Genomic DNA, 26,360 nt, shown 5'->3' with positions numbered 1-26,360 from the left:
TGTCACTTACTATTAGTTGCCAAACCCTCTTAAAACAGGTCAAAACAACAGGGAATGGGAACACTAGTGGGCCAGAAACCCAGGTGCAATAATATCAGCATTGGTCTTGGAAGATACAGTATCCTGTCCAGCCTTCTTTTCTTCTCATCCAGCATTCTAATATCCTGATCACTATAAGTAAAAATCAATGAGCCCTCTCAGACTACCTGAACTATAGCCATCTGAGACTATCTCAATGATATGTAGATTATTTGGAGGTGTTCACAAAGTATTCAGGAAGGAAGTGCTAAATTATTTGCAAGATTGATGGGTCAAGGAACCAGATGTCCAACCTAAAATATGTTCCTACACATACAAGCAGTTTAACTCACAGAATGTATCTAATGATAATGTATCCAAATCATAGCGCAGATCTTGAAAAGCCATGCGCTAAGCACTTCCTTTCTCACCAGTGACTACTCCTCACTAAGCTGGTCCCTGTGTGCAAAACTAAAAATACATATAGATTTCTCAGATATCATTGTGTTAGATAACAAAGGAGTATGGTTGAATTAATAATGATTGAAATGTACAGAACTTACTTGCCTAGTACTTGCCTAGAATTTCAAATCACCCCCCCCCCTGCAGTCCCTCAAAGGTTGAAAATGGTGCTGCTGGTCAATAGAAGAGCAGCAAAAATTCTTGATGGATTTCTTGATTTCTACCTGTTTAAGGCTTAAAGGTAAAGGTATCCCCTGTGCAAGCACCGGGTCATGTCTGACCCTTGGGGTGATGCCCTCTAGCGTTTTCATGGCAGACTCAATACGGGGTGGTTTGCCAGTGCCTTCCCCTGTCATTACCGTTTACCCCCCAGCAGCAAGCTGGGTACTCATTTTACCGACCTCGGAAGGATGGAAGGCTGAGTCAACCTTGAGCCGGCTGCTGGGATTGAACTCCCAGTCTCATGTGCCGAGCTTCAGATAGCATGTCGCTGCCTTACCACTCTGCACCACAAGAGGCTCTTGTTTAAGGCTTACAAGGAGCCAAAAAATGAAAAGATTAAAAGTCTACTTTTAAAAAGTATGGATGTGTGTGTGTGTGTATAAAACCTGCAAATAATTAAAAAACCTTCTTGAAGATGCGAAGACTAGGCACAAACATCTCTCTATAATGTGTACCACAACCATTTAATCCCCAGGTTCATGTGTCGTACATCCTAGACCTGCACATCTTTGGTGAAATACTGTGTAGGAGGCTGGAACTGATGGTTGTAGATCAGAAGCAGCAGCAAAAGAGTGTCATCACTGTTTATATGTCGGTTTCAGTGGATGTGTTTTAGCAGGTTGAACCCTAGACCCCAGAAGACCTTGTTTATTTACTTCATTTAAGCCTGCCTTTTTCAGTAAGACTCAAGGCACATTACAGAGTACCAGAAGTTCATTACTCCTCTCAAGTATGAAGACCCTCTTTCATCCCCTGCAGTTTAATTCACGAAATTATTTGTACAGTCAGAAATATGATGACATTCATGATGTGCATGTTTTCATCGCCAGTGGTTGTTTGCCTGGCACATATATTCTGATAGCTGAGAGAAATGAAATTATGCTGTGCCCCACTGTCATGCCCTGCTGTATTGAAGTGTCATGCTTTGTTTTAAATGATGTTGCAAAACAAGGCAATCATACTTTTGCTTATTACAGTTTCTATTCAACATAATTAATTTCTAGTAAGTTAACAAGAATAAAACTCTAATGAATCACAGAATCTTTAGCTTATTCTTCATAATTACTTTTCTTTGACAGTTAATACCCCTAAATCTAATTGCACAATATTAATCGTAACATAAATAATTAGTCATACTATAACGCAAAGCAGATTTGTTCTTCACCTCCTTCATAAACTTGTATGTCAAAAACTATTTATAAAATTATGCCAGCTAAATACGTTTTTCTTAATAGTTTCTTCTTTTTAATTAGAACAACCACATTGTTTTTAGTTCTTGTGCCACAGTACTTTCTGCACAGTCACTTTAGAGCAGTTATATAAAGTGTGTTACTTTTGAAATACTTTATTCATTTCATAATCTTATATCATTGCGACTCCATGGGGTTGTGATGGGTCGGACACGACTTCGCACCTAACAACAACAACAACAATCTTATATCTTGTGGATAGTTATTGATTTTTTTTCATTTATTTAAATTTGTAAGCTAAGTTATTTAGATGTCTCAGGAAAGGTTAACAGCATTATAAAAACAGGAATGATAAAAAATATCTTTTCAAATTAAAATTGTGTTGTGGCCTAGTCAACTTATCAGAAGACACTAATATCATTATAACTTCATCTCCTGGAGTGTAATGTTATTGTATGGTCTCAGCCTGCGCAGGAAAACTGTATCATGGATGACTATAATCCCTGTGACTTGGAATGTCTTGTACCTCAGTGGTCCCCAACCTTTTTATCACCAGGGACCGGTCAACGCTTGATAATTTTACTAAGGCCCAGGTGGGGGTAGTCTTTTGCCGAGGGATGTCACCATCGCCGCCGCCTGAGCCCCTGCTCTACTTGCTTTCCTGCTGGTGCCCCTGACTTCCCACCACCCACTGGGGGGCATTGCCAGCAGCAGCTGCGCAGTGCCATGCCAAGGGGGAGCCCCAGCCATGGTGGCCGCTGGAGAGCACGAAAGGTGATCCGGCGGCAGAGTGGTAGGGTAGCCCCCGAGGCAGCAGCTGGGGAGGAGGATGAGGAGGAGCCACGGCTCGGTACCAACTGATCCATGGACCGGTACTGGTCTCCAGACCGGGGGTTGGGGACCACTGCTCTAGCCCATTGCTTCCGATAGGTGCACTATACACGCACACACAATACCTTTATTGGCATAAAGGAGATTAGCAAAATGAACAGAGATAGTCAGGATACATCAAGCAGTTTAAGTTTAAAAACTGAAGATAAAAATCCAGCCGTAATAAAGGTGACATTGGCATTGCTTCGGCAGCACATATACTAAAATTGGAATGATGCAGAGAAGATTAGCATGGCCCCTGCGCACTATACATTTTTCTCACATCCTCTGGTATTGGGCTGTCGGGAGTTGCAGGTACAGATAGGGTCTTTGTGCTAAGAATTTTCAGTGTACCGGTATATCTGTTCATAGTTAGGCATCCTAGGTTGTTATTTGGCATATGTTAAAGTGCTTACTAGCAAGTCTGTCCCTTGACAAAAAGCCTTCACTCTGATATCCGAGTCACCAAACTGGAGCCCTTCCTCCCAAATAGAAGTTCACATTGTTCAATTGCAAGTCATGGCAGTTGTATTCTTAATTTAACACCAGCAACCAGGAGAGCATTTTTCCTTTTTCTTACTAGACCAGTTCTGAAGGCTGACTGCTGCCCTGGCCCATCATTTCAAGCAATAGGCTGGTGTTCTTGCTTGAAAGTAGATCTGCAAGTCCTACTTGTGAGGAAAGATTCTATCCTGCCCTGCCTCTCACACCTGTGTTAGTTCAGCCTTTCTTCTTTTTCTTTACAAAAGCAACTCAGTAGGGTTTAGCATCTCTTTGTCCCCTGAGAGGAGGAAGCACTTGTATTGTTCAGGAATATCTTGTAAGAGAATTTTTGTCTGCACTCTCTCGGATATGGAGAAAGGTTAGATAAAAGCTTGCATTCTCTCTACCATTTGCTTGCTCTCTGTGAGACTTAAAAAAAAAAGATTGACATACATTTCTTTTTTGGAGACTTGAAACATTATCCGAAAGGACTTGGTGTACTCCATCATGCAGGCAGTCTGACTGTAAACTCAACTCTCTAATAACAGTATATTCTTGCAAAATGTATACCCATCTTTAAAATTTTGATTCTTAGATGTAGAAATGAATTATCATTTACAGAATGCAACAAATTATAATTTTTGACGGAACTTTGTTTTTTAAGTAGCTAGTTTTTTCGCCTTTCAGTTTTGTGATAAGCTATGGAAGATTGTCATGCAAGTCTTAAATACTTGCATTTGTATATCAGAGTATGGACAACTGAAATTTTCCTTTGATAGCACAGTTGCTGGATGCTCAGGCAGGTTCCCTGTCACATTTTGAATCAAGTCTTTAGTACACCATAGGCATACTGTCCAGGTTGTGCTTCTTTATCATCTATGAGTAATCTTTGCTCATCCCCTTTTGAAGTATGGAATTCATGGGTCTATAAAGATTCCACCCCAATTTTGCAACGTTTTCCATTGAAAGGACTGCTGAGGTTATCACCTTGGAAAACAGATTCTTTTTAAAAAGGAAAGAAATAGAATCCTCAAGGGAACCCCATTTGGTGACTGACATAATGAACCTCCACTTTCTTCTCAGAACAACCTTGTGAGATACCTCTCTGTTGTCCCTCATGATTTTGAGATCCTTATTGATGCCTTGCTATATGGCTGAGGAACATGTAACGCTAATATTGTCAAACAGGGTACCTGGTCAGGACATGAATTTAGACCAGGGGTAGTCAAACTGCGGCCCTCCAGATGTTCATGGACTATAATTCCCATGAGCCCCTGCCAGCGAACGAATGTAGTCCATGGACATCCAAAGGGCTGCAGTTTGACTACCCCTGATTTAGACTATAAATAAGACTGTCAAAGCTCAGGGCTATTAAACAGGCCTTTGATTCTTTTGTACGCATGATTCAAAAATAGCAGGTCCTTTTTGCCCACAGATGACTCCATAGCAAAAGACAAATGGCCATGGTGGACACAGTTTCCTTGAGGTTTTGTCATGAAGCCACAAATCTTGGGTTCTATACAATATGGCACATTGTTTCATGTCTCTGCTGTGTACTTGACAGGGAACCACAATATGCATGGTGCTGGCCTCCTCAACTAAATTGGGATATTATACATGGATCTCAGTCGCATACAAGTGTCATTACTGAACACTCCAAACTTAGTTCCCTTTTTGCTGTGAGAAGCACTGTACATTGTGTCATTCACTGCAGGAAGCAATGCAGGTTGTACTCTGGGGAATCAGCAGATTCCCAATCATAAACTATTGGGGACCCTTTCAATTTTCAATGGATTGGATTCCTTCAATCCCTCTGTAGCGGTGGTCCCCAAACACCGGGCCGCAGCCCGGTGCCGGGCCGCGAAGGCCCTGGTACTGGGCCGTGGCCTCCTCTCCCCACCCCACCCCCAGTAAGAAACTTCCCAGGCCGCAAGCTTGCAACCTGGCAAGCTTCTTACTGTGAGAGGGGGGGAAAGGGAAGCAGGGTCACGCACGCGCGCATGTGCCATTCACGCCCAAAAACGTGCATACGTGGCACTTTTGCGCATGCACACATGTGCCGTGCATGTGCGTTTTTGGCCGCGCATTCTCAGCCGCACATGCGCGGCATGTGCGGCCGGACAATCGCCCTCCCTGCTGCCGCCGGTCCCCAACCTGATAAAGGTTGGGGACCACTACTCTATAGCAGTGGTCCCCAACCTTTTTATCACTCAACGCCGGGGACCACTCACCGGGGACCACTCAATGCCTTTTACTGAGGCCTGGTGGGGGGGGGGTAGTTTACTCCTCTACTCTCAACCACTGCCCTAACGCTCTCTGATCGCTATGGTAATGTTTAAACATCCCTTCAAAATAAGATACAGACATACCACAACAATGAACATAAGGAACATTTTATTTTCATGGAAATTTTAACTCATGAAAATGACAAATCAATGGGAACCCTGAGCTTGTTTCTCTGCAATGAGATAGGCCCTGTTTGAACAGCTCCAACTGGGAGTGATGGGAGACAATGACACCCGAAGTGTGTTGTAAAGGACCGGGTTGGGGAGAAGGCGTCCTTCGGGGCCCACCTCCAATTAGTCGAAGGACCACATGTAGTCCGCGGCCCACAGGTTGGGGATTGCTACTCTATAGGGTTCCTAGACACAGTATTTGCAGATTCCAAACAGACAGTGCTCACTGCATTTCCAAAGCATCCTATTGGCCAAATAGAGTGTGGTTCCCACTACTGGGGGATATGCCAAAATGCAGGTTCATCGCAGAACCAAAATCCCTGCATAGAGACTTCCATCATCACCTAATGGTCAGGCAATTCCAACTAATGGTTTGTCTGCTACTCCTGGCTAGGGTCTAATATTTATGCTTTTGAGGGTGTTGCTGGCAAGCACAAACTCTCCCATAGCTGGCATTTTTGGGATACATTTCTAGACCAGGACTAGGGAATGTTGGTTGGGTCCCATTTTTTTGTGATGGCCGACAGATGTTCAAATATCTTCAACCATTCAGGGGCAGTACATTAACAACTCACCTTCTAAAGTGCATTTTTGATGCTTTCCCTGTTTAGCATCTGCCATTAATCCCTGATCTTAACATTTTAATTTCCCTTATGTTTTTGCAAATGGCACTTGAACTCAAAGGACTGATGAACTCTGTTATTCTGGCAAGGCATCATTTGACTGTGATAAACATTGTTATTATGCTGCACATTGTTTGATACCTTCATGGTGCTGTTTACTAACTTACTCTCTCCTTATTTTTGCATTCTGAATATTCCAGTATCATCATCTGAGGAAGTGTACATACACACAAAAGCTCACACCTAGAATAAAACTTTGTTGGATTGGACTCAAATTTTGTTCTGATACTTCAGACCAACATCGCTACACACCTGAATTTGTCAGCACATACATGTTAGAGGTTCATCTGTCTTTGCTTCTGATGAGGCCAAGGAATTCTGAAAGGATTTGTGGCTTATTAACTGATTATTCAGTGGAGTATTTGCCTTCCTTCAGTATATATTAATGCATATACTGTTTGAATCAGGACAGATTACGGTCTGTCTTTTTCTTTCACACAGTACAGCCTTTTTGAATGGCTACTAATTTTGCTTGAAGGGTGGGGAAACTTGTACCTTATCCTATGTCCCTCCTTTTCTAGGATTTCATCAGGATGGGATAGTATTAAAACCAAACATGTTTCCCCCCCCCCCCTGAGTGGTGTCCAAGTAACTCCTAGGGTAATTCTATTTTTCTGCTGTATAAGTCTCCTCCATGGTGAGTGATCTTGCTATTCTCCCATGTGGGGCTGCACAGAAGCCATGAAAGCAAGGTTGCACTTAACTGTTGCTCATTGAATGGTCTTCTGTTCAGGCACACATTCCTCTGTCCTTTCCCCACTGTGGGCTTATGCTTATTGTTTTTATACTTCCCAAAGCGGCAGATAGAGAAATGAGGGAGGAATACTCTCGTCCCTTCCATATCATGTGATTTTTGGGCAGGAAAGCCTCCTCTGTGAGAGGAGGGGAGCACTCCTGGGGCCTAAAAACATCATTTTAAAACTCGATAGCTCTTCTCCATGGCAGGCCTGCAAAACCACAGTCCCATGTGTGCCTGTACAGATGACAATAGAGCAGTCATCTGTACCTGTAACCAACTGTTACAGGTAAGTACAACCTTGTTCTTTCCCCTGCCCCCTACCCTGCTCAGTGTTGGTGTACTCTTGGAGCCAGTTGTGAAAACACACACATACCAAAAAGAAATATATCAACTGCTATAAAAATTATAGAGTTAATTTTATTGGATCCCTTTGGGCTGACTGGGCCTGGTTTGTGATGTGGTCCACACTTGACTTCATAGTATATCAATACTAAGTAAACTGTTTATAGTACTAATAATCTAATGCCATAACTGTTGGAATAGTAGCAAAACAGCCAGAGATAATGAAGGGTGTGTTAAGCACTGAAATATTGAAATCCCGTCATAAATGTGAAGCCTGTCTGATGATTCTTTGAGTAGAATCTCTGACAAACTTTTATTGCCTTGCCCTGTTATAATTCTATATATCTGGAAAGATTTTATGCATCATTGGCACAGATTTTGTTTATATCACAAAAGTGAAAGAAGGACTTAAGTGACAAAAGTCATGTCCAGTGATCCTCCCAGTTCACAAAAGCAATTTTGATCCACTTAACTAATATTTGGTTTGCTTGAACAGGCACCTGATTTGGAATTTTTCCATTGCAATGCTATATGGAGGCAATTTCTGTTCTGTATTTCCAGCATTCTGCTTACATATTCAGCACTTTTGTGGATGAGTAATATTGATAAGAATGGCACAATGACGACATTTCCATTTAATATAGGTCATACTCTTGCCACCTGGTATGTTTTGAGCCTTTGTCTAGCTTTTGTGAGCGTCTCTCTTATGATGCTGTTTGAACAGCTCCCAGTACTAGCCTACGGGCAATTTTAAATTTGTATGGTTTTTAACTGGATTAAATGCAAATTAAGAATGGATTCCCTTACCTAGGACCCTTTTCTTCATTGTTCTCTGCTTCATGGTATCCCTAAAAGGTCTGAGTGGTGTGATCATTTTCTTCATGGATTCTTCTTACATAAACATGTATATACTATAATTGATTTCTCTGTGTATCATGTTTTGTGAAATAAGATTTTCAACCAAAATGCCTCCCAAACCCCAGACCAAAATAAAAATAAGGTTTTGACCAAGAACCCCAGAATATGTTGTTAACTGCCCGAGCTTGCTTGCAGAAGTCTTACTACAAATCATAAAATCAGTCAATCAATCAGTCAATACATTAAGAACAAATATGTATGTGTGTGTATTGCTGTCAAGCTGTGGGACTTTCAAAGGAAGAGACATTTGTTGCAATCCAAGTTTTCTTTGGTGGTCTGCCATCTAAATACTGGCCAAAGCTGTCCCTGCTTAACTCCTGAAATCTGACGAGACCAGGCTAGTCTGGGTTGTCCAGATCATGACATAGAACTATATAGCAAATGTAATATTTAACAGCTCTCAGAGGTGTGTGTTAGAATGTGTAACTCACCCAAGCATTGATTTCAGCCATCACCTGACAAAGAAATGTCTTTTTAATTTTATCTGTCTCTTTATTTCTAGTCTGCTGCTGAACAGGCCAAAGCTAGATTACAGTTGGTTCTCGAAGCTGCTGGTAAGTAAAGATACATCAAGGTGTGGAAGGAAGAGTTTATTTTATTTATTTAGGGTAGTTGTTGTTTTCTCTCTGTTGACAGAAGAAATGTGGTGAAAAGCTGGGTGCCAACTGAAGTATGGGCAATTGTATTGTGATGTGTTTCTGTGCTAGTTTTTGTTCAGAAAAAAATCAAAGCTGGTATTTTCAGACAGGCATTCAGCAGATAACTAATCTTTTTTCATTATGGTGAGAGGGAAAAGTGGCCATTGTCTTAATTCTAGGTTTTCCGTTGCTTGTTGCCTGCTGCTCAGGCCTTTATAAGCCTCTGTGAGCCAGTGTGTTTGGTGGGGAAAGTAGCATGCTCTGTATATTTGTTACCCCTCCCTACCTTTCTGTCTGTTCTGCTTTCCCACCTCAGTGCATTGACAGAGAGGCAGGGCAGTGATTCAAGGGTTGCAGGGGTATAAAGTAAAGGTTGAGAAGGGTCCCACGGTCATTCATACTTCTGCTTGCAGCTTGTAGAATGCAGCCCTATGTTGTCCTGATGCTTGTTATGACAACAATATAACAATGATAGCGGAGCTGCACTTTAAATAAAGAAATTGAAGTCAGCACAGAGTAGCTGTTGAATCATCTTCTTGTGGTTTTGGTAGTGTATAAATAACGTGTTTGCATTAACTAGTTTACAGTAGAACACTGGCAAGCTGTAGGGTTTTAGCATGAACATCTTAATGTCAGAAGGGCAACAAAGTAAAAAAAACCCCGATACATTTATATTCTAGTGTCCTTCTCTGTCCTGTAGAATTTGCATGCATCTCTGTGTATTTAAAAACAGCATTGTTTTATTTAATGTATGTTTTAACATTTATCCAAATTATGATTTAAATTTATGCATTCAGATTTATCTTCTGTGATGTATCTCATGATGAAATATGCTATATGGTTTTAAACGTATTTTTGAAAGCTTTTGTTTAACTCGTACTCTTTTTCTTACTGTAGCCTGAAAATATCCACATTTTCCAGGGTATCATTTTATGTCAAAGCTTCAAACATATGCATTGTTCTTCCATTCTTTTAATATGTACTTGAAGCATATAATTATAAAGTAGATGTGACAGTGTAGACCTTGAAAAGCACAATTTGTTTATACTGCTCTGAGCTGTCACACCTCATTTTTTAATTTAACACCTAGAAAAATGTATTAAAGGTACTATGAGTTTTATGTCATTGTGATCAGAACCCTGTACATTTCAAGGCATATTGGTGTTTTTATGACACTTAAATTTAAAAAAAAACTTAAACTTGAAGTTACACTTAGAGATCCAGATTGCTCATCAATGAATTATGGGACTAGAAAATACATTAGTTATTCATAAAATCTGAAATCCTGTTTCATTTAAATGTTGAAAAGGAAAGGCTCATGCACTGCATATGGATTGGTATTGTACAATTAAAAGTTGTGTTTAGCAGTGGCAAATCATAGAACTTTACTTCCCTTTAGAATCCTCTTTCCCCCCTCATGTATGGCAAGATAAGCTGTTACTTCTCAGTTTGTGGCTGGATCCCATCTCAGTTCTGTGCACAGAAGCACTAATTATCTGTCCCCTGCAGCAGTTGGAAATTCCCTCTGTAATGCTGTTATTGCTGGATGAGGACCCCCAAGAGAAACATGGGGGAGTTATATAGCTGCCACATGAGTCATGGGGACAGGCTGTGGCTCAGTGGCAGAGCTGCTTGGCATGTAGAAGGTCAGGTTTAATTGTCAGCACCTCCAGCTAAAAATCCAGGCAATAAGTGATGTGAAAAACATCTGCCCAAGACCCTGGAGAGCTACATACAGTCTGAATAAACAATGCTGATCTTGATAGACCAAGTGTCTGGAAAATACATAAGGCAGCATCACTGCAGCTGGGGAAGCAAAGAAAGTTGCTCTTCCCATTGAGTGTGGGCATCTGTTCCATAGGATCCAACCTACGTGTGTAATTGCATATGAAGGGGCAAACTGTGGTTTGCTTTTATACTCCAGACTAGGATTCTAAAAACAGAACAAGCCACGGTTTGGAATCCTGATTTGGAGGGGAGAGGCAACTGCAAAGCCATGTTTCCTAGTTTGGTGCAGAAATGAGCTGTGGTTTGCCACAAACCTGTATATCAGGTAAATGGGCCTCAGGTATGAACATCATGAGTCTTTGGGAACTTCAAGATTTCTTTATGTAGTGGCAATCTGTGGATTATTTGTATATTTGAATCAAATAGTAAATGAGTGATCCATGCGACGGTCACCTCTAGACTGGACTTCTGTAACTCGCTCTAAGCAGGCCTGCCCTTACCCTTGATCCAGAAACTACAGCTGGTCCAAAATGCAGCTGCCAGAGTCCTCACAGCAACACCATGGTCAGGGCCCAGTGTACCCGAAGGATTGCCTCTCTGCCTATGCCTCTCAAAGAGCTTTATGCTCTGCCACCACCAATTGGCTAATGATCCCTGGCCCTAAAGAAGCCCACCTGGCCTCAACCAGGGCCAGAGCCTTCTCTGTCCTGGCCCCTACCTGGTGGAATGAGCTCCTGGAGGAGATCAGGGCCCTGACGGTGCTAAAACAGTTCTGCATGGCCTTCAAAAAGGAGCTCTTCCACCAGGCATTCGGTTGAGGCTGAGCAAAACCAGGAACATCTACAGGGCCCCTGCTCCTTCCCTCTCAGAAATCCATTCATGTGTTTTGCCCCTGGACCTGTTATAGTCACCTTTGTTATAGTTATTAATGTTAATATTATTACTGCTGTGGTTATCTATACATTATGGAAAAACTAATTTCCTTGTATTGTTCTGCATTCTATGTAAACCACCCTGAGCCTCAGGCGAGGGCGGTATATAAATATAATTAAAAAATAAACTCATGTATGTTTTGTAATAACTTTGGAAATGGGTGTTTTTTGTGGGAAATGATGTGTTTTTTGGTATATCTAGTCTGAATTTTCTTTTTTGTTCCATAATTAAATCAAACCATTGCAATATATTTACAATATTTTAATTGTTTAGTGTAAATTTTCTTTATTTAGCACTTTAATACTGAGGTGCTGTAGGTGCATTAGCAAGATGCAATCCTTAGGTATCACATTTCTGTGATTACATTCCGATTTTTACGATGAGCAAGAATTCTCTTAGACGTTATTCATGTCTATATTCCGTGGTCAGAATGGTGGGTGCTGAGTTCTGTATGGTACCACTGGCTGTATGCAGCCTCATATGAGAGTTCAGCAAACGAATCTTAGCATCAGAAACCAGTTCAGTTTAATTTTCATAGTGTAGACTAATATTTGTGAGGTTTGTAGGTAGTATGTTTCGAAACACAGCATGTTCCTGGTGTGATTATTATTGTTGTTTTTGTTGTTGTCTGCCCTTCCCAGTTGGCTCAGGGCAGGGAACAAGAGAAATGGTGCTTTCAGGTAGTCCTCTCGAATTTTTAAGAAACTTGATTAGTTATTATGAAATTTGCATAAAGTATTCTTTTTTTAAAAACCTGGGCTGCTAGTCCATGCTTTGAGTAACATAGACTTAAGTTTATATTGCTTGAACGTTGGTCATAGATTTCACGTTAATGACAGACTGTGGATACGTTTACTAAAGCCACTTAAGTACTTCTAATGAGTTGTTTAAGGAAACTAATTCTGTGCTCATAAAAACTGCCACTCCAGAAGGATTATTACTATCAGCTATAAATTTATATTTGAGTGATTTTATTTACTTATCCCTCTCAGTAGTTAGTCAGAAGAAAGCCATTTTAGCATAGGCTAAAAATATCGCAGTGATGTGCCATGCTTGAGCAGATGTTAAGCAGGCAGTAGCTGAATGTTAATTTTGAGAGGGTGGTATGTTTAAGCCTATCTGAAGTATGTTGCATGTGGTCTATCCAGGCTTAGTTACAATGCTGCGTCTCTTGGGAGAATTTTAAAGCTAAACCGCTTTCTTTTTGTCACTCTATATGGACTCTCTCAAGTCAGTATAAAGCAGATCATCCCTAGGCTAAAGCTCTTCAGCTTTTGTTATTGGGCTCTGTAGACCTGTAATTAGGCCTCCTGGCAGGCCTTGCAGCCCAGTTAATGGTCATATGGAGTTTCTCTGAGGCAGACTGGCTTTGTATAAATCCTTCACTGGAATATGTTTATGGGTCACTTCCTACCAGGACCATGTTTTGTCCTTGTGCCCTATGGGCTGACAAGGAACAGGTTCCCTTGACCATGGACAGCTCAGTTTGCTACTCAAAATCTCCCCAGCTAATCCCTAGTGTAAACAGAGGATTTAGTAGCGCTTCTGTCACTTACAGTTGCCAAACCACTTGGGTGTCTGTGATTTCTTTTTCAGAATTCATTATGGAATGACAGAGAACCGTAAAAGGTTTCATGCCTCCTTGTACATTAAATGTATCCTGCTTCTCTCAAATACTTTCAAGGGAAAATAATCAGAGTATCGTGTAGCTACCCTTGATAAATAGTATCGATCTTTTATTAAATTGAAAGTATTTACATCTTTTGGTTCATTCGTGCCTTGACTGAATGTAAGAAATCTGGTTTAAAAAAATTAAGTAGATGTGACTGCTCCTGAATAATTAATGCCAACTATTCATACAAAAACGTAGCTAAAATCTGCTACACTGGTAAGTTTCTCTTTTTCTGCTTATAAAGACAATTACAAAAGTTGATTGATGTGTGCGTTCAAAGGTCCTGAGTTGAAATGGTTTTCTGATCTGTGTGTGGAATCTGCATTTCAAATCTGTTTCTAAAAGAGCATGCAAAATACTGTTTTTTAAAGACAGAATTGTTGATAGTTTAAAGCAGACTTCAGAACAGAGATGTTAATATGACATTACCAATATGTGGTAGAAAACTGACAGAGGAATAATGAACATTTTGTATTTAATGGAGCTGTTTGACAGTTAATCTGGGTGTTTGGCTGTTTAACTCATTATCTTGCGATTATGCAGCCAGTTTGTTCCTGTTAATTCTTTATCACAATTTTTTAAAAGTCCTACAACTGAGTTTGATAGAAAAATCCATGTACATTATTGGTAGGCGTTACAAATATAGCAGGACATTTCTTGTATGCATTCTTTCATGGAAAATTTCTTAAGAATGTCACATCATTTTTCAGTCTTACCTAATAAGTGGTCTGCAATCTGTAGTTCCAAGATGGTCCATGACAGATGTGGCTGGGAAGACCACATACGTTGACTGTATGATTTTAGTCTGGTGGAACTAATAGGATCATTCATTACTTGATAGATTTCTTGCTTATTTTTTTTTCCTTGAATGAGAATGGCCTAGTTAAATAGAGTGGCCTTTTTCTTCCAGTTCTTAGTGCCTGTGCAAAGTTACTTGTAGGGCAGGTGGGAACAAACAGGAAAGCAGCACAAATTGGAAATGGCCAGCATTTAAATACAAATTATGTGGAATCCTTTAGATTTTTATAATAACTTTATTACTTTGAAGTTTCCTATATTTACATATTGTGATTCAACTTTAATTTAGCATAACATACATATGCGGAAGCTGTAATTTTGGAAGTAATTCAGAAAGGTTTGAGCAACTGGCAGTACACTGTTTCCAAAAAACAGGTGTGATATTGTCCAGTGCCCAAAGGACTGTGTGTGATATTCCACATGTCCACAGGGTCTTCCCCCCTGTATTTCTCCAATGTTCCCGAAATCCTCCTGAAAACTTTCAGAAATCCTCTAGAACTGCAGTGAATATTCTGCTTCCGGGAGCAGAAATTCTCAAGGCCTCCATGCTTGTGTGAAGCACTTTAGGTATGTGCAAAGGATTGTTTGGATTCTGGCCTTCCCCTTCCAATAAGATGAATATGGTCAAGTGAAAACTATGTGTTCTAAAATGTGACTTTTTCTGTCTAAAAAGTGTGGGGACACAAAAAACCAATAAGAAGCTGAGAAAATATTATTTTAAGCGGGAAACCTTTAGCTTAACTTTATTTAGTATGTTAATCAACTAAAGATGTAGTTGATTGGTTGGTATTGACAGAAATGAAAATTTTAAAATTGCATCTTATTTGCACTTTATTCTTGGGACAATTTTGGTTCCAGTGTAGTTATTATAACAGAGAAAAGGGCAATAGAAAAGTAAGCCTTGCCAGCTAAGAAGGTGCTTGTTGTTTGTTGGCCTAGCTGATCTTGGCATGTCTGTTGAAATACAAATAATACACAAATTTATTGGAATTTAATCAGCAGGTTAAAGGATGGCGATTAATCAAATACAAATTCCTGAAAGATTCCTAAACATGACTTCAAATGATATATTGAAGAGATATATCAATTCAGATACTTCATACCCCTTACAGTTTTAAATGCTTTATTATTGGTGTGGCTTGATTTGTTGGTTTTATGTGCTGTGCACCATATTGGGTGTCATGTTAACAGCCAAAAATGAAATATGCACATGTTAAATAATAGTTTTTTTAACTCTCCATTTTTTGACAAGCTGCCTTTTGGAAATAAAGCATAAGTTAAGTGCTGGCTACTAAAAAGGCTGATCTGTGTTTTGAATTATGATGATGATGATGATGAAGATGATGATGATGTTAGCCATTCAGTTGAGTCTGACTCTTGGCGATCCTATGAGACAACTGCCACCACAATTTCTGAACTTGCATCACTTCTTTTAGCTTTGTAATGTTCTGGCCGGTGTCCATTTTGGTTGTATTTAACCACTGCATTCTTTGTCAGCCTAGTTTCCTTTTTCAACTGACCAATCCTAGCATAATTGCTTTCTCCAATGAGCTGGACCGCATGATATGCCCCAAGTAAGTGGGTCGAACATGCGTAATTTTGCCTATCAGTGATATATCAGACTTTATGCGCTGTAGTATTTCCTTGTTTGTGATTTTTGCTGTCCATGGAACCCGCAGAAGCCTTCTCCAACACCAGAATTCAAACCAATTCTTCTCTTGTTAGATTTTTTCATTGTTAACTTTCACAACCATAACTAGCTATTGGAGATATGATAGATCTGAACTGATGAATCTACATTTGGTAGTCAGACTATGTCCTTGCTTTTCCATGTTTGGTTCAGTATAGATGTGTAAAATCCACGCTATGTTTGCCCATGAGTGTAGTATGATCATGTAGCCCAAATTGCCAAGGAAAACATGTAGACTAGCAACAAGAGCCATTATGCTACGTATGTTTTCATGTATGCCCATTTCCTGGCTTCAAAATAAGAAGTGGGTGTCTGGAGGTGGAGGAGAGAAAGGGGATTAGCACATGAGTCTAAAGGAAAAGAAGATACAGCTCCATCCAAGTCAATGTCCATCATTTGTTTTTCCAATTATCTCACCATAAGTTCTTTGGTTCTAGAATCTTCGTTTTCCCTTTGCATTGAGTACCCTGTACCCCAGTATCTCTTGCACTACTGGGGCCTATATATTCAAAGGGGCCTCTGTATTTAACAGGAACCTAATTCTTTCTGATCTGATCCATGATGAAGCTGGTATAGACATACAGACTCCTTCTTGGATCAAACCAAGAAGCCATGAAATTCCTATTAAATGCAGTAAAATGCCATCTCATGATGAGGCAGCCAGGTCCCTGTGAGAAACTTCCACCTAGCTCTTCTGCTGCTGACCAAAGCAGCAACCCTTTGGAAACCCCTTAATCAGAGACTTGTCTTGTGACTCCATAGATCTCCTTTAAAAACCTGAATGACCAGTTCTTTGTGAGAAAGTATAACTTGACATTCCACCCTATGCTAAACACAATCCACCCTATGCAAAAATAATAATGCCCTCCTCATCAGGATAATTTCATCTCTAGCACTCTTAAGCCTCTCCTAAGAAGTAACACAAGTAATAAGAAACCTTGTTCCCACCACTGGTAGAAAAGAGTGTAGATTTGGAGTATACCAGGGCCACCTGTCAGCCTGACATTTTGGGTTTCGTTTCATGTCAGGACTGTCTGTCCACTCTCAACAATGCTCATGCTTCAAGTTGGGGCGGCATATGTAACTTTCTCTTTCTTTGTCCACCCCTCTTTATCATCCTGATTCCCCCAAGTTCTCATCCCCTCTCTGTCATCTGTGATCCCTCCCTGCCTCCCCCCTGCCAGTGGTGCACTCCTCTTCAATTCACAGTGGGGATGACCGGGGAGGGAAGAATTGGGTTTGAAGTATAACATGTAAGTCGACAAGGCAGAGGAGAGGATGCAGAATGGGACTTTGGAAGTTCAGATGAATGAGATTAGGAGGAATGATCCTTCTCTCCCACTCATTTTACCAAACCAGAAGTACTGGTCTAAATTTTATGCAATTGGCAGGCACTTTAGCTGTAGCCAATTGATTTCTCCCAAATGTTGCTCCTGGGAGACAGACTACTCTCAGAAATGGCAAGAAGAGCAAACCAGGGATTTACAGCAGGGAGAATTGACAAAAATTTTACTTAAACTTCTATTTGTAGAAAGTTTAGTTGTAATCCAACCCACTGTTGAAGCATTTTAACACTGTCAGTCTTGAACAATACAGGATATATACTGAAAAAATATAAGTGAAATAGAATTTTTAAAAGCATCCTGTCAAATTTGAACATTATTGTGCACCTTGCAAAGTACATTGATGATAGTAGCTCTATATGCACTAGGGCAGGGGTAGTCAAACTGCGGCCCTCCAGATGTCCGTGGACTACAATTCCCAGGAGCCCCTGACAGTGAATGCTGGCAGGGGCTCCTGGGAATTGTAGTCCACGGACATCTGGAGGGCCGCAGTTTGACTACCCCTGCACTAGGGTTTTATTTTATTTATTTATTTTATTATTATATTGATATACCGCCCTCCCTGGGGGCTCAGGACGGTTTACATAATAACATAAGGGTTGTGTGTCCAAATCGGCCATTCCAGGCCAACGCAGCCAGCACCGTGCCGTGGGTGTGTGTGTGGGGGAGGCGTGGGCGCCTGCGTGTGTGAGCCAAGTTTCCTGTGCCTCCCCTTTCCCCCTTGGCACGGCGCTAGTTGCGTCGGCCTGGAATGACCGATTCGGACGCTGCTGCGTACAACCCTAGTATGCACCATTGCCTCAACCAGGCAACCAGGTTTGCAGGCTGCAACAAGTGAAAGACGAGGTGCTGTGCTATGTGCCTAAGATAATGCATCACAGAATGCTTTCATCATAAGCACATTTTAAGTATTGTATAAAAAGGCAGGCTTCCCCCAAAGAAGTCTGACTTGGTTTACAATCTGATGTTCTAATACTCCAGCCTCTCTGTCCTGTAGATAGGGCAATGGTTCGGAAGCAAAATATTACTTAACACTGTTTGGCTTCAGTGTTCAGAAGGTACACATATTTTATTTTGATAATATTAAAGGTTGTTCAAGAATGAAAAGCTGCTTGTTGTTGTTGTTATTATTAATAATATTCCACAAACTTTTTACTGGTTGCCTAAGTAGTCCTAAAGCTTTCAGGATTGCTGTTCTCGTGGTAATTTTCCGCACTCGCATCAAATGAAAGTGCCTCATGCTTATATTATAACTAGTGGGATTTTGCTAATGTTGTAGCATATGGTGTACATGATTCTGATGCAAATGTGTGCTAATTATGTGCAGCTGAATATCTTGCATGCTTGCCATTGATCTTAAGTCAAAGACAAATTTGCAGTTACCTTAAGTTATTTATATCTGTTTGTTTTCAGCAAACTTTGCCAAGAAAATTAATTATACAGCATTTTGGCTCCTGAGCTAATGTACAGCACTAGGCATGGTGTTCATTTTTTTTAAAGAGGAAATTGCCACTACTACTCTAAATGAAAACGTCTGTATCACTTACAATTGGATATTTAATATTTGTTTCATAATTTCTCTATATTTACTCTATGGTAGTTTTAAGGTATACAGCCTAGCCCTAAGCAGTATTTACTTAGATGTAAATCCCAGTGAATTCAGGGGGTCTACTCACATGTGAGTGCTGCCATATTAGAAAGCACTCACCTAAATCGTGGAGTGACTAGAAATTCTTGGATTCTTATCAACTATCATTTCTGATGTTCCCAGGAAGTGATTGTGGAAATATTTGGCAACAGTTTTATAACTTCTAAAAGGGATTTTGAAATGCTCAGTCTGTTTAGTAGTACTCTCTTTCTCCTGAGCATGCATAATATTCATTGTTTCGTTTGAGTGTGAAATTGGCTAAATTCTTTGTTTAAAACTATAGGATAGATAGAACAAATAAATGTGTTAATTAAAAAAAACTTCTTCTGAGCTTTGGTTTTTGAAACTTTTGAACAAGAACACAAAACAGCAGGGATTCTAATTTCCCCCTTTAGCATGAAAATAATATTTTCCTTGGCAACCCTCCCCCACCACCACCACCACACCCTGCCCGCCATCCTGGAAGTGTTCTTGGAATTGAATGCCTTGGAATTGAAGGCATTTACTGAAATTTTCTCATCTAATGTTTAGTATTGAAAATATTAGGACTATTTAGATCAGCGGTCCCCAACTTTTCTGAGGTCAGGGACCGCCTCCGGGGGTGAGGGGAGATCCAACGGCCCGGGTGCTGTGCACATGCGCGGCAGCTGCGCGCAAACGTGCACGCGCAGTTGCCACACATGTGTGTTTTCGCCACCAGGTGGCGCTAATGCACATGCGCGCAGTTGCCACGCATGCGCGTTTCTGCCACCATGGGGTGCAACGCGCATGGGCGGCAACTGAGCACGTGCATGTTTGTGTCGCCGGCATGCCGGCGGCCGCGCTTGCCTCTTCCCTTCCTTCTCGCTGTGGGGTGGTGGTGGCAGACACGGCTGCCCGGTGGCCCGGTACCGTGGCCTGGGACCAGGGGTTGATGACCCCTGATTTAGATGATGTTTTAATTTAAAGAACTCTGATGTCAAAAAAGAAGCCTCTTGTGGTGCAGAGTGGTAAGGCAGCAGACATGCAGTCTGAAGCTCTGCCCATGAGGCTGGGAGTTCAATCCCAACAGCCGGCTCAAGGTTGACTCAGCCTTCCATCCTTCTGAAGTCAGTAAAATGAGTACCCAGCTTGCTGGGGGGTAAACTGTAATGACTGCGGAAGGCACTGGCAAACCACCCCGTATTGAGTCTGCCATAAAAACACTAGAGGGTGTCACCGCAAGGGTCAGGCATGACCCAGTGCTTGCACAGGGATGTCAAAATATTTTTTATAATTATAATCCACTTATACCCACTTAAAATTGCATATGTGATATTCTTATGCACAGTGAGCGGTTTGAATGCAGCCTCTCTCACTGCACAGTGTTTCTGTCTTTGATTTCTGCCAATGCATGAGGCAAAACGCATGGTAGATCCTTAATGAAAACTATTGTTAATCTTGATTGTATGTTCCTTGTATTGAATTCCGGAGGCACGTTGGGTGTCTTGGCAAATTGTCTTCCTAGCTCACCTGTGGGTGCTCTGCCCGAGCTAATGGACGTTGTCTCTGCTTTGGTGTTGGAGACTCCCAGGCCTATTGCGTTGGGAGACTTCAGCATTCACGTGGAGGTTTCCTTGTGTGACAAAACCAAGGGTTTCATTGCTGGCATGAGTAATAATGAACCCAACACATTATAAAGTTCATAAGCTAATTTGTTCTTGTAAAGGGACTGGATATACAAATGTGTCAAGGTTGAGTCATAATCTCATAGAAGCACACATAATTGTGGTATAATCAAGCTGGAGAGTTGTAAGCACCATTGCTGGCCATTATTCCATTTTCTTTGATTGAGATGTTTTTGCCTTAAACCTCAGAAGGAAGCTTTTATTCCTTTTGCTCCCAATAAAGTCAAGGGCATGGCTGCCAATTAAAAACACAGCATTTCTGCTAGAAGGAACAACCCTTCTTTTGCCAAGGTATGAGAAGTTAGAGGAACCTTTGACGCGCTCTTCCCTGCTTGCCCATGACATAATTTGCAGCAAAGATTGTGCTTGAGCTTGTTTCTGAGCTCAAGATGTAATAATAAAAAGTGCTCCTGAGTCAGTACAGAGTGAATTTCTTCCCTTTAGCTTAAGGAGCTTTGTAATAGCTTCAGGAGTTTTGGAAAGATGGAGCAGAAAGACTGGGCAATCTCTCTCCCCCCCCCCCAACCTCTAGTTATCCATTTTACTGCTGTTGTGATATGGCAGGAAAGAAAAAGCATCTCCATCTTTTTCCCTGTTTCTTGAATTCAGTCCCCTAACCTCATACCTGCTAATGTCTACGTTCCAAACTGAAGGATAAGTAGAAATACCTATTGGTCGACATTCAGCACTTGTCTTCGTTCTTGTAATGGAGTAATCTTTATCTTACAAATAATTTCTACTTTTTAAAGACATATTTATTTATTTATTTAGATTTCTATACCACCCATTTCTTTGATGTGTGAGAATGTATTTCTGAAGCTTTTGTATTGCACATATATTTTTGCCAAATATCCAAAACCCCTCACTTCATTCATATTCTTCATCTTGTGCTCTCTACACATTGCATAGACAAATTCTTTAATAACAGTTGCTGTTAAAAATGAGAGGTGGTGTCTCCAAATTCAGTTTGCACCAAGAGAAACTTTCTTACTTTGACATTACTATGGTAGGTTTAACTACCCCCTTTCTAATGAAAGCAGATGTGTAATCTCGTCGAGCAAAAGAATGGAAAGCAGAAAACTCACAGCATTATTTTTATGTCTAATTTACTGGCGACATTATAATGAAGTTAATAACCTACTGTGTGTTATTTGTACTTACTCCAAGATGCATTCCTGTAGATGGAGCTAAAGTTGATGCATCCCAGGGGGATGTGTTCAGCCAGACCGAGTTAAACTGGAAAACTTCAATAAAGCTTGAAAGTAAATTGGTCTTTGCTGTCTCAGCCTAGATATGAACTATACCCCACTGTGATTGGCATGAACAGCATGCTCATTTTGATCTGACAAGTGCCCAAACAAGCCAGTGGATTCATAGCAGGGCATGCAAGCACAGCCAACCCCGTAAGTCATCCAAGGCAGAGAGTTGGCACAGACAAAAAGACAACTCAGGAGTGGGCTTTATGCGGGGGAATTGAAGGTACAGAGCAGAGAAGACATAAGACATGCATATACAAACCTTTTGTTATTATCTTCCTTTCTATCTTTCTATCTCTCTTACACACCTCTCCCCTCAAGCAATTCACCATAGCTTCACTGGCAGTGACTGGTGCAGGCTGCTTCTAGCTTGCACTGCTTCCACTTTTCCTGAGATGAGAGTGTTACCACCACTTTAGCTAGAGCAAGCCAATCCAGACAATGGAGGGACAGGTACTGGGAAGCTAGGCTTACCATCTTAACTTTTTTTGTTTGTTTACCTTACTTAGTGCCACAATGTAGGCTGCTGCTGTAACTAGGAATGTTATGGAATTCTCAGCAAGACAGTCAAGATGCAGTTGCTACCCCCCCCCCCCCCCCGCACACAAACTAGGCTGGCCGGCCTAGACAGTTCTAATCTGGATCATTTGCCCCTTTCAGATGTATACCTGACTGTCCTAAGGAAGTGTAGCAAAGCAGGATATGCTGACACACCTGAGTTGTTTGAGTCAGGAATAACTGGGGTTATCCAAGCCCAGTCCACAGTGAGTAACAGTCAGTGTGCTGCTGGCCCTTTCTGCGGTCGGCTCCCATTTGAGCATCTGTTCGCAGTGCGCTGACACATTGGCCTCAGTTGTGAACCTTAAACAAGGCACCTTTTAGATTCTTGAACATCTTATTAGCAACTTACATAGTTGCACGTCTATTCTGTGCTTTAAAGATAGCTTTGTTTTTAATGTCTGTGCCATCTCAATAGTAAATCATCTCTACTAATTTCTCAGCTCAACAAGAATGCATTTAACTTGGGTAATAAAATTATTGTTACAGTTATTGAAACAGTATTTATCACAACCTTATTAGATACAGAGAAATAAGTGTGCCATTTTTCCCCAAATAGTTTCATTTGCTCATATTTTCTTTGTTGACCCAAATGAATAAAATTAGAATAAACAATCTTGGAGTCATTTGTAATCATGAGCTGATTAATGGAGTTTGGTTTCCTAGCCATTATTCATTCATGAACACCTGATATCTTTCCCATAAACAAATTGTGTTTGTCCAAATTAAGAAATTAAATGAAGCATTTGATGAGTTTATGATTGACCCTTCTAAGTTAGAGCCCATTAGTCAATGTCTTTATCATACAAAACTGTTTGACTAATGTGCTGTCTAAGAAGCATGTGGATTTATTATGATTTCTGATTAATGCATGCTGCAAGCCAAATTACTAGATTGTAATAATTTTTGATTCTCATTTCAGCAGTCACTGAAGATTTCCATCTCTGATGAAATGCATTTATGTCCCTTCAGATTTAGAGTTGATTATGAGGTGTTGTCTGAATAAATCTTTTAAATATTATATTGTATATTTTATAAAGGCATATTTTCTCAAAACTCTCTAAATGATATTTTTGCATCAAAATGGCATTAAAATGCTCAAATATATCTTTAAAATAGAAATAGCCATCTAAGTATATGCTGAAGCCTGTAAATGTTTGCACACATTCTCCACCTCCATATGAACTAGATTTTTATTTTTAACACGCATGCTTAATTGTATTTACCTGCTTGTAGGTAATAGTTTTAGATTCAGTGTGAATCATAGAATCATAGAGTTCGAAGAGCCTTCTGGGTCATCTAGTCCAACCCCAGCACTATGCACGGCACTCACAACCCTATTGCTCATCCACTGTAACCTGCTACCCCCTTGAACCTTCACAGAATCAGCCTCTCTGTCAGATGGCTATCCAGCCTGTTTAAAAATTTCCAAAGATGGAGAACCCACCACCTCCTGAAGAAGCCTGTTCCACTGAGAACTGCTCTAACTATCAGGAACTTTTTCTGGATGTTTAGATGGAATTTCTTTTGAATTAATTACATCCCATTGGATGTAGTTATATTCTTAGCCCTGAACCAGACCTTCAGAAACAGCACCAGTAAGAGGGAGTATGAGCAGAACCAGAGACAACCAAAAGCAAGAGCAACAGTTGGAGTGAGGCTGGATTCCCTGTCTCAGATATCTGTTTCCTGCTGCTGGTTCAGCTGGAAAAATACTACTGGCAGTGGTAAAAGTAGCAGCAGGAAAAGTAGCTTAAGTATGGTGGACTGGGAAGCAGGCCATAAAGGGCCTAGGAAGGACAGGTTCCTCCTGGCAGTTTCTAGGAAGTTGCTATTGGTCCCTTTGGGGAGGGCTTTGGGGGATTCAGGGGCCCATGATTGTCATGCATTCTTTGACCCCCCCTTTTTTGTAAACATGTTAAGTTGTTGAACAAAGTTTGTTCAACACCTTTAAATGACACCTTTAAGACCAACAAAGTTTTATTCAAGGTTTAAGCTTTTGTGTGCTTAGCACACTTTGTCAGACACAATGAAATGGAAAGACCACATATATAAGTAGAGAGTGGTCTGTGTCATCGCAGTTGGACTGTATTATGTGCTTTGGTATATATGCAATAGGGAATGGAGAAGAGGTACTATCATTGAGGTACTTTTGGGGGGAAGTAGATGTGGTGGGAGAAGTACCGGCTACATAAGAGGGAGGTGGATGGCTAGGTTGTACCTTCTGCTAGTCCTTTCAACCGAGTGGGTCTTAGTAATCTTGCTTATTTGCCCATCAAGTCTAAAAGTGCTGCTGTTCAATGTGATAGTGTCTCTTGTTCAGGAATTAATACTTGATGAGGAGATGGATCTGGTAAGCATCAGAGTCTGAGGGGGATTAAGATGGAAGGGTAGTCCTCTCCCAACTTTGCCTTCTCTGATTTTCCTAGTATAGCATCAGCCTTGGTAGGCTCATTGGCTGGGAAGAAGAATAGCTGCAGTTTACCTGATTTGACATTCAGCAAATCCTTTGTTACCTAGAATTTCACTTTTGAGTATATGCATCTGATACTGGGATTTTGGGATAGAATAGAAGCTCTGTTGGCCTGCAGCCTCAGCTTACTGTCAGCAGTCTCCCAGACTGAACTGATGGATCTATTAAGGACCTTGGGGTTTGTGGTCCTTGGGAAACTTCAGCATTGATGCCAAGGCTGCGCTGACCATGGCCACCATGGAATTATCCCAAAGCATTGTGATCCCTACTCACGTAACAGGAGATATGTTTGATTTGGTTTTCTCTGTTGACAAGTACATCGCTTTGTAATAGGTGGATTTTCTGTTCTGCCCTAGTTATGAAATGACTACTACTTGGTGAGGAGGTACTCAGAACCTTAGCTAGGGTAGGTCTAATTAGGATGGTCCACCTCTTGGGGGTTTTGTGATCAGGTTTCAAGCCTTTTCGTCAGCATTCCTACAGACCCCAGAATACTTTGTATATAGAGGAGCTCAATGAGATTAAATGGTTGAGGAAAGCACAAAATGAATGTAACTAACCACAGATGAGAATATGTTGTTGACCGATTATGCACGGGGTGGAAAGGCCAGGTTGGCGGTGGCAGGGCAGCAGGGCTAATTTCCGCATACACATGATGTCACCGCCATCCCGGGCTTGGCCTGAAGCAGGGCCTTGGATGGCCTGCGTCAAGGGAATGCCAAATCTTCCGTGTTCCCTGTCTTGCTGCGGTGGCTAGCAGAGGCCCAGCCAGGATAGGCCTGTGCATAAAAGGGACACTAAATGCTCTATTTGGCTTTGCACTGCTGTAAAGCTGAACGGGGCATTTCTACAGCCCCACGATGGTGGGATAGTGGCATGCTACTATCCCACCATTCTGCAGTGGTACCCCCGTTCCCCCCCCCCACTCCCCTGCTACCACCATGGCAGAACTTTCCTGCTCCAGGGCGGACAGTGTGCACTAGTGGGATTTCTTCTCCCACGCTGTCCCACTGCTATGAATTGGCGGTGGCTGGGTGCGGCCACCGCTGTGCATAATAAGTCATCTTGTCTGTTTTGTAGTGGTGATGAAAGGTAAGAGGACTAATATCTTTGCTACCATTGCAGTTGCACATTACCCTCTAACAGAGCTTTTCTTGGTTCTTAGGGCCCTGTTAATATGGACATGGAAAATGTATGTACCGGCTCTGATCATGTTTGCAGTTTATCTTACATCTGGTTCAATCTCAGGATATTATTGGAGCACTTTTGGGTCCTAGTTAGATATATGACATTCAGTTGATGTGGCCTGATGACATGGGCAAACTGGTTAGAAGGGTGCAAGCCACCACATCTAGATTTGACCATTTCCCTTTTTGGCTAATACTTTCTTGTCCAGTTGGGTTGGTTGAATTAATCTAGGAAGATAAAAACCTCTCTGAGAAAGGCTGTATCTTTATCTGCTTGGAAAGGAGTAGTTGTGAGACTCAACCTGAGGAACAAAACCCAGGACTAAGATTACTTAAATCATTACCACCTAGTGGTCAAGACTGTATTCTTGGGTACGGAGGCCAAACAGTTGGTGTCAGTGCAGCTT

At 41.2% G+C, this 26,360-nt stretch overlaps 1 protein-coding gene and 1 pseudogene across 2 annotated transcripts in view; both read left to right on the top strand.

Moving 5' to 3' along the window:
• Positions 1-26,360, top strand: part of RSRC1 (arginine and serine rich coiled-coil 1) — a 201,656-nt gene that overhangs the window by 103,109 nt on the left and 72,187 nt on the right. For both annotated transcript variants that reach the window (XM_077348587.1, XM_077348586.1), the window contains exon 6: positions 8,886-8,937. In XM_077348587.1, the coding sequence (XP_077204702.1) occupies positions 8,886-8,937 (52 nt within the window). The remainder of the gene's footprint in view (positions 1-8,885; positions 8,938-26,360) is intronic.
• Positions 2,964-3,028, top strand: LOC143844101 (U6 spliceosomal RNA; annotated as a pseudogene).

This window comes from Paroedura picta, chromosome 8, assembly GCF_049243985.1.
Source record: "Paroedura picta isolate Pp20150507F chromosome 8, Ppicta_v3.0, whole genome shotgun sequence".
Taxonomy (NCBI): Eukaryota; Metazoa; Chordata; class Lepidosauria; order Squamata; family Gekkonidae; genus Paroedura; species Paroedura picta.
The sequence above is the reverse complement of the archived record's forward strand: the minus strand, read 5'-3'. Positions and strand labels throughout refer to the sequence as shown.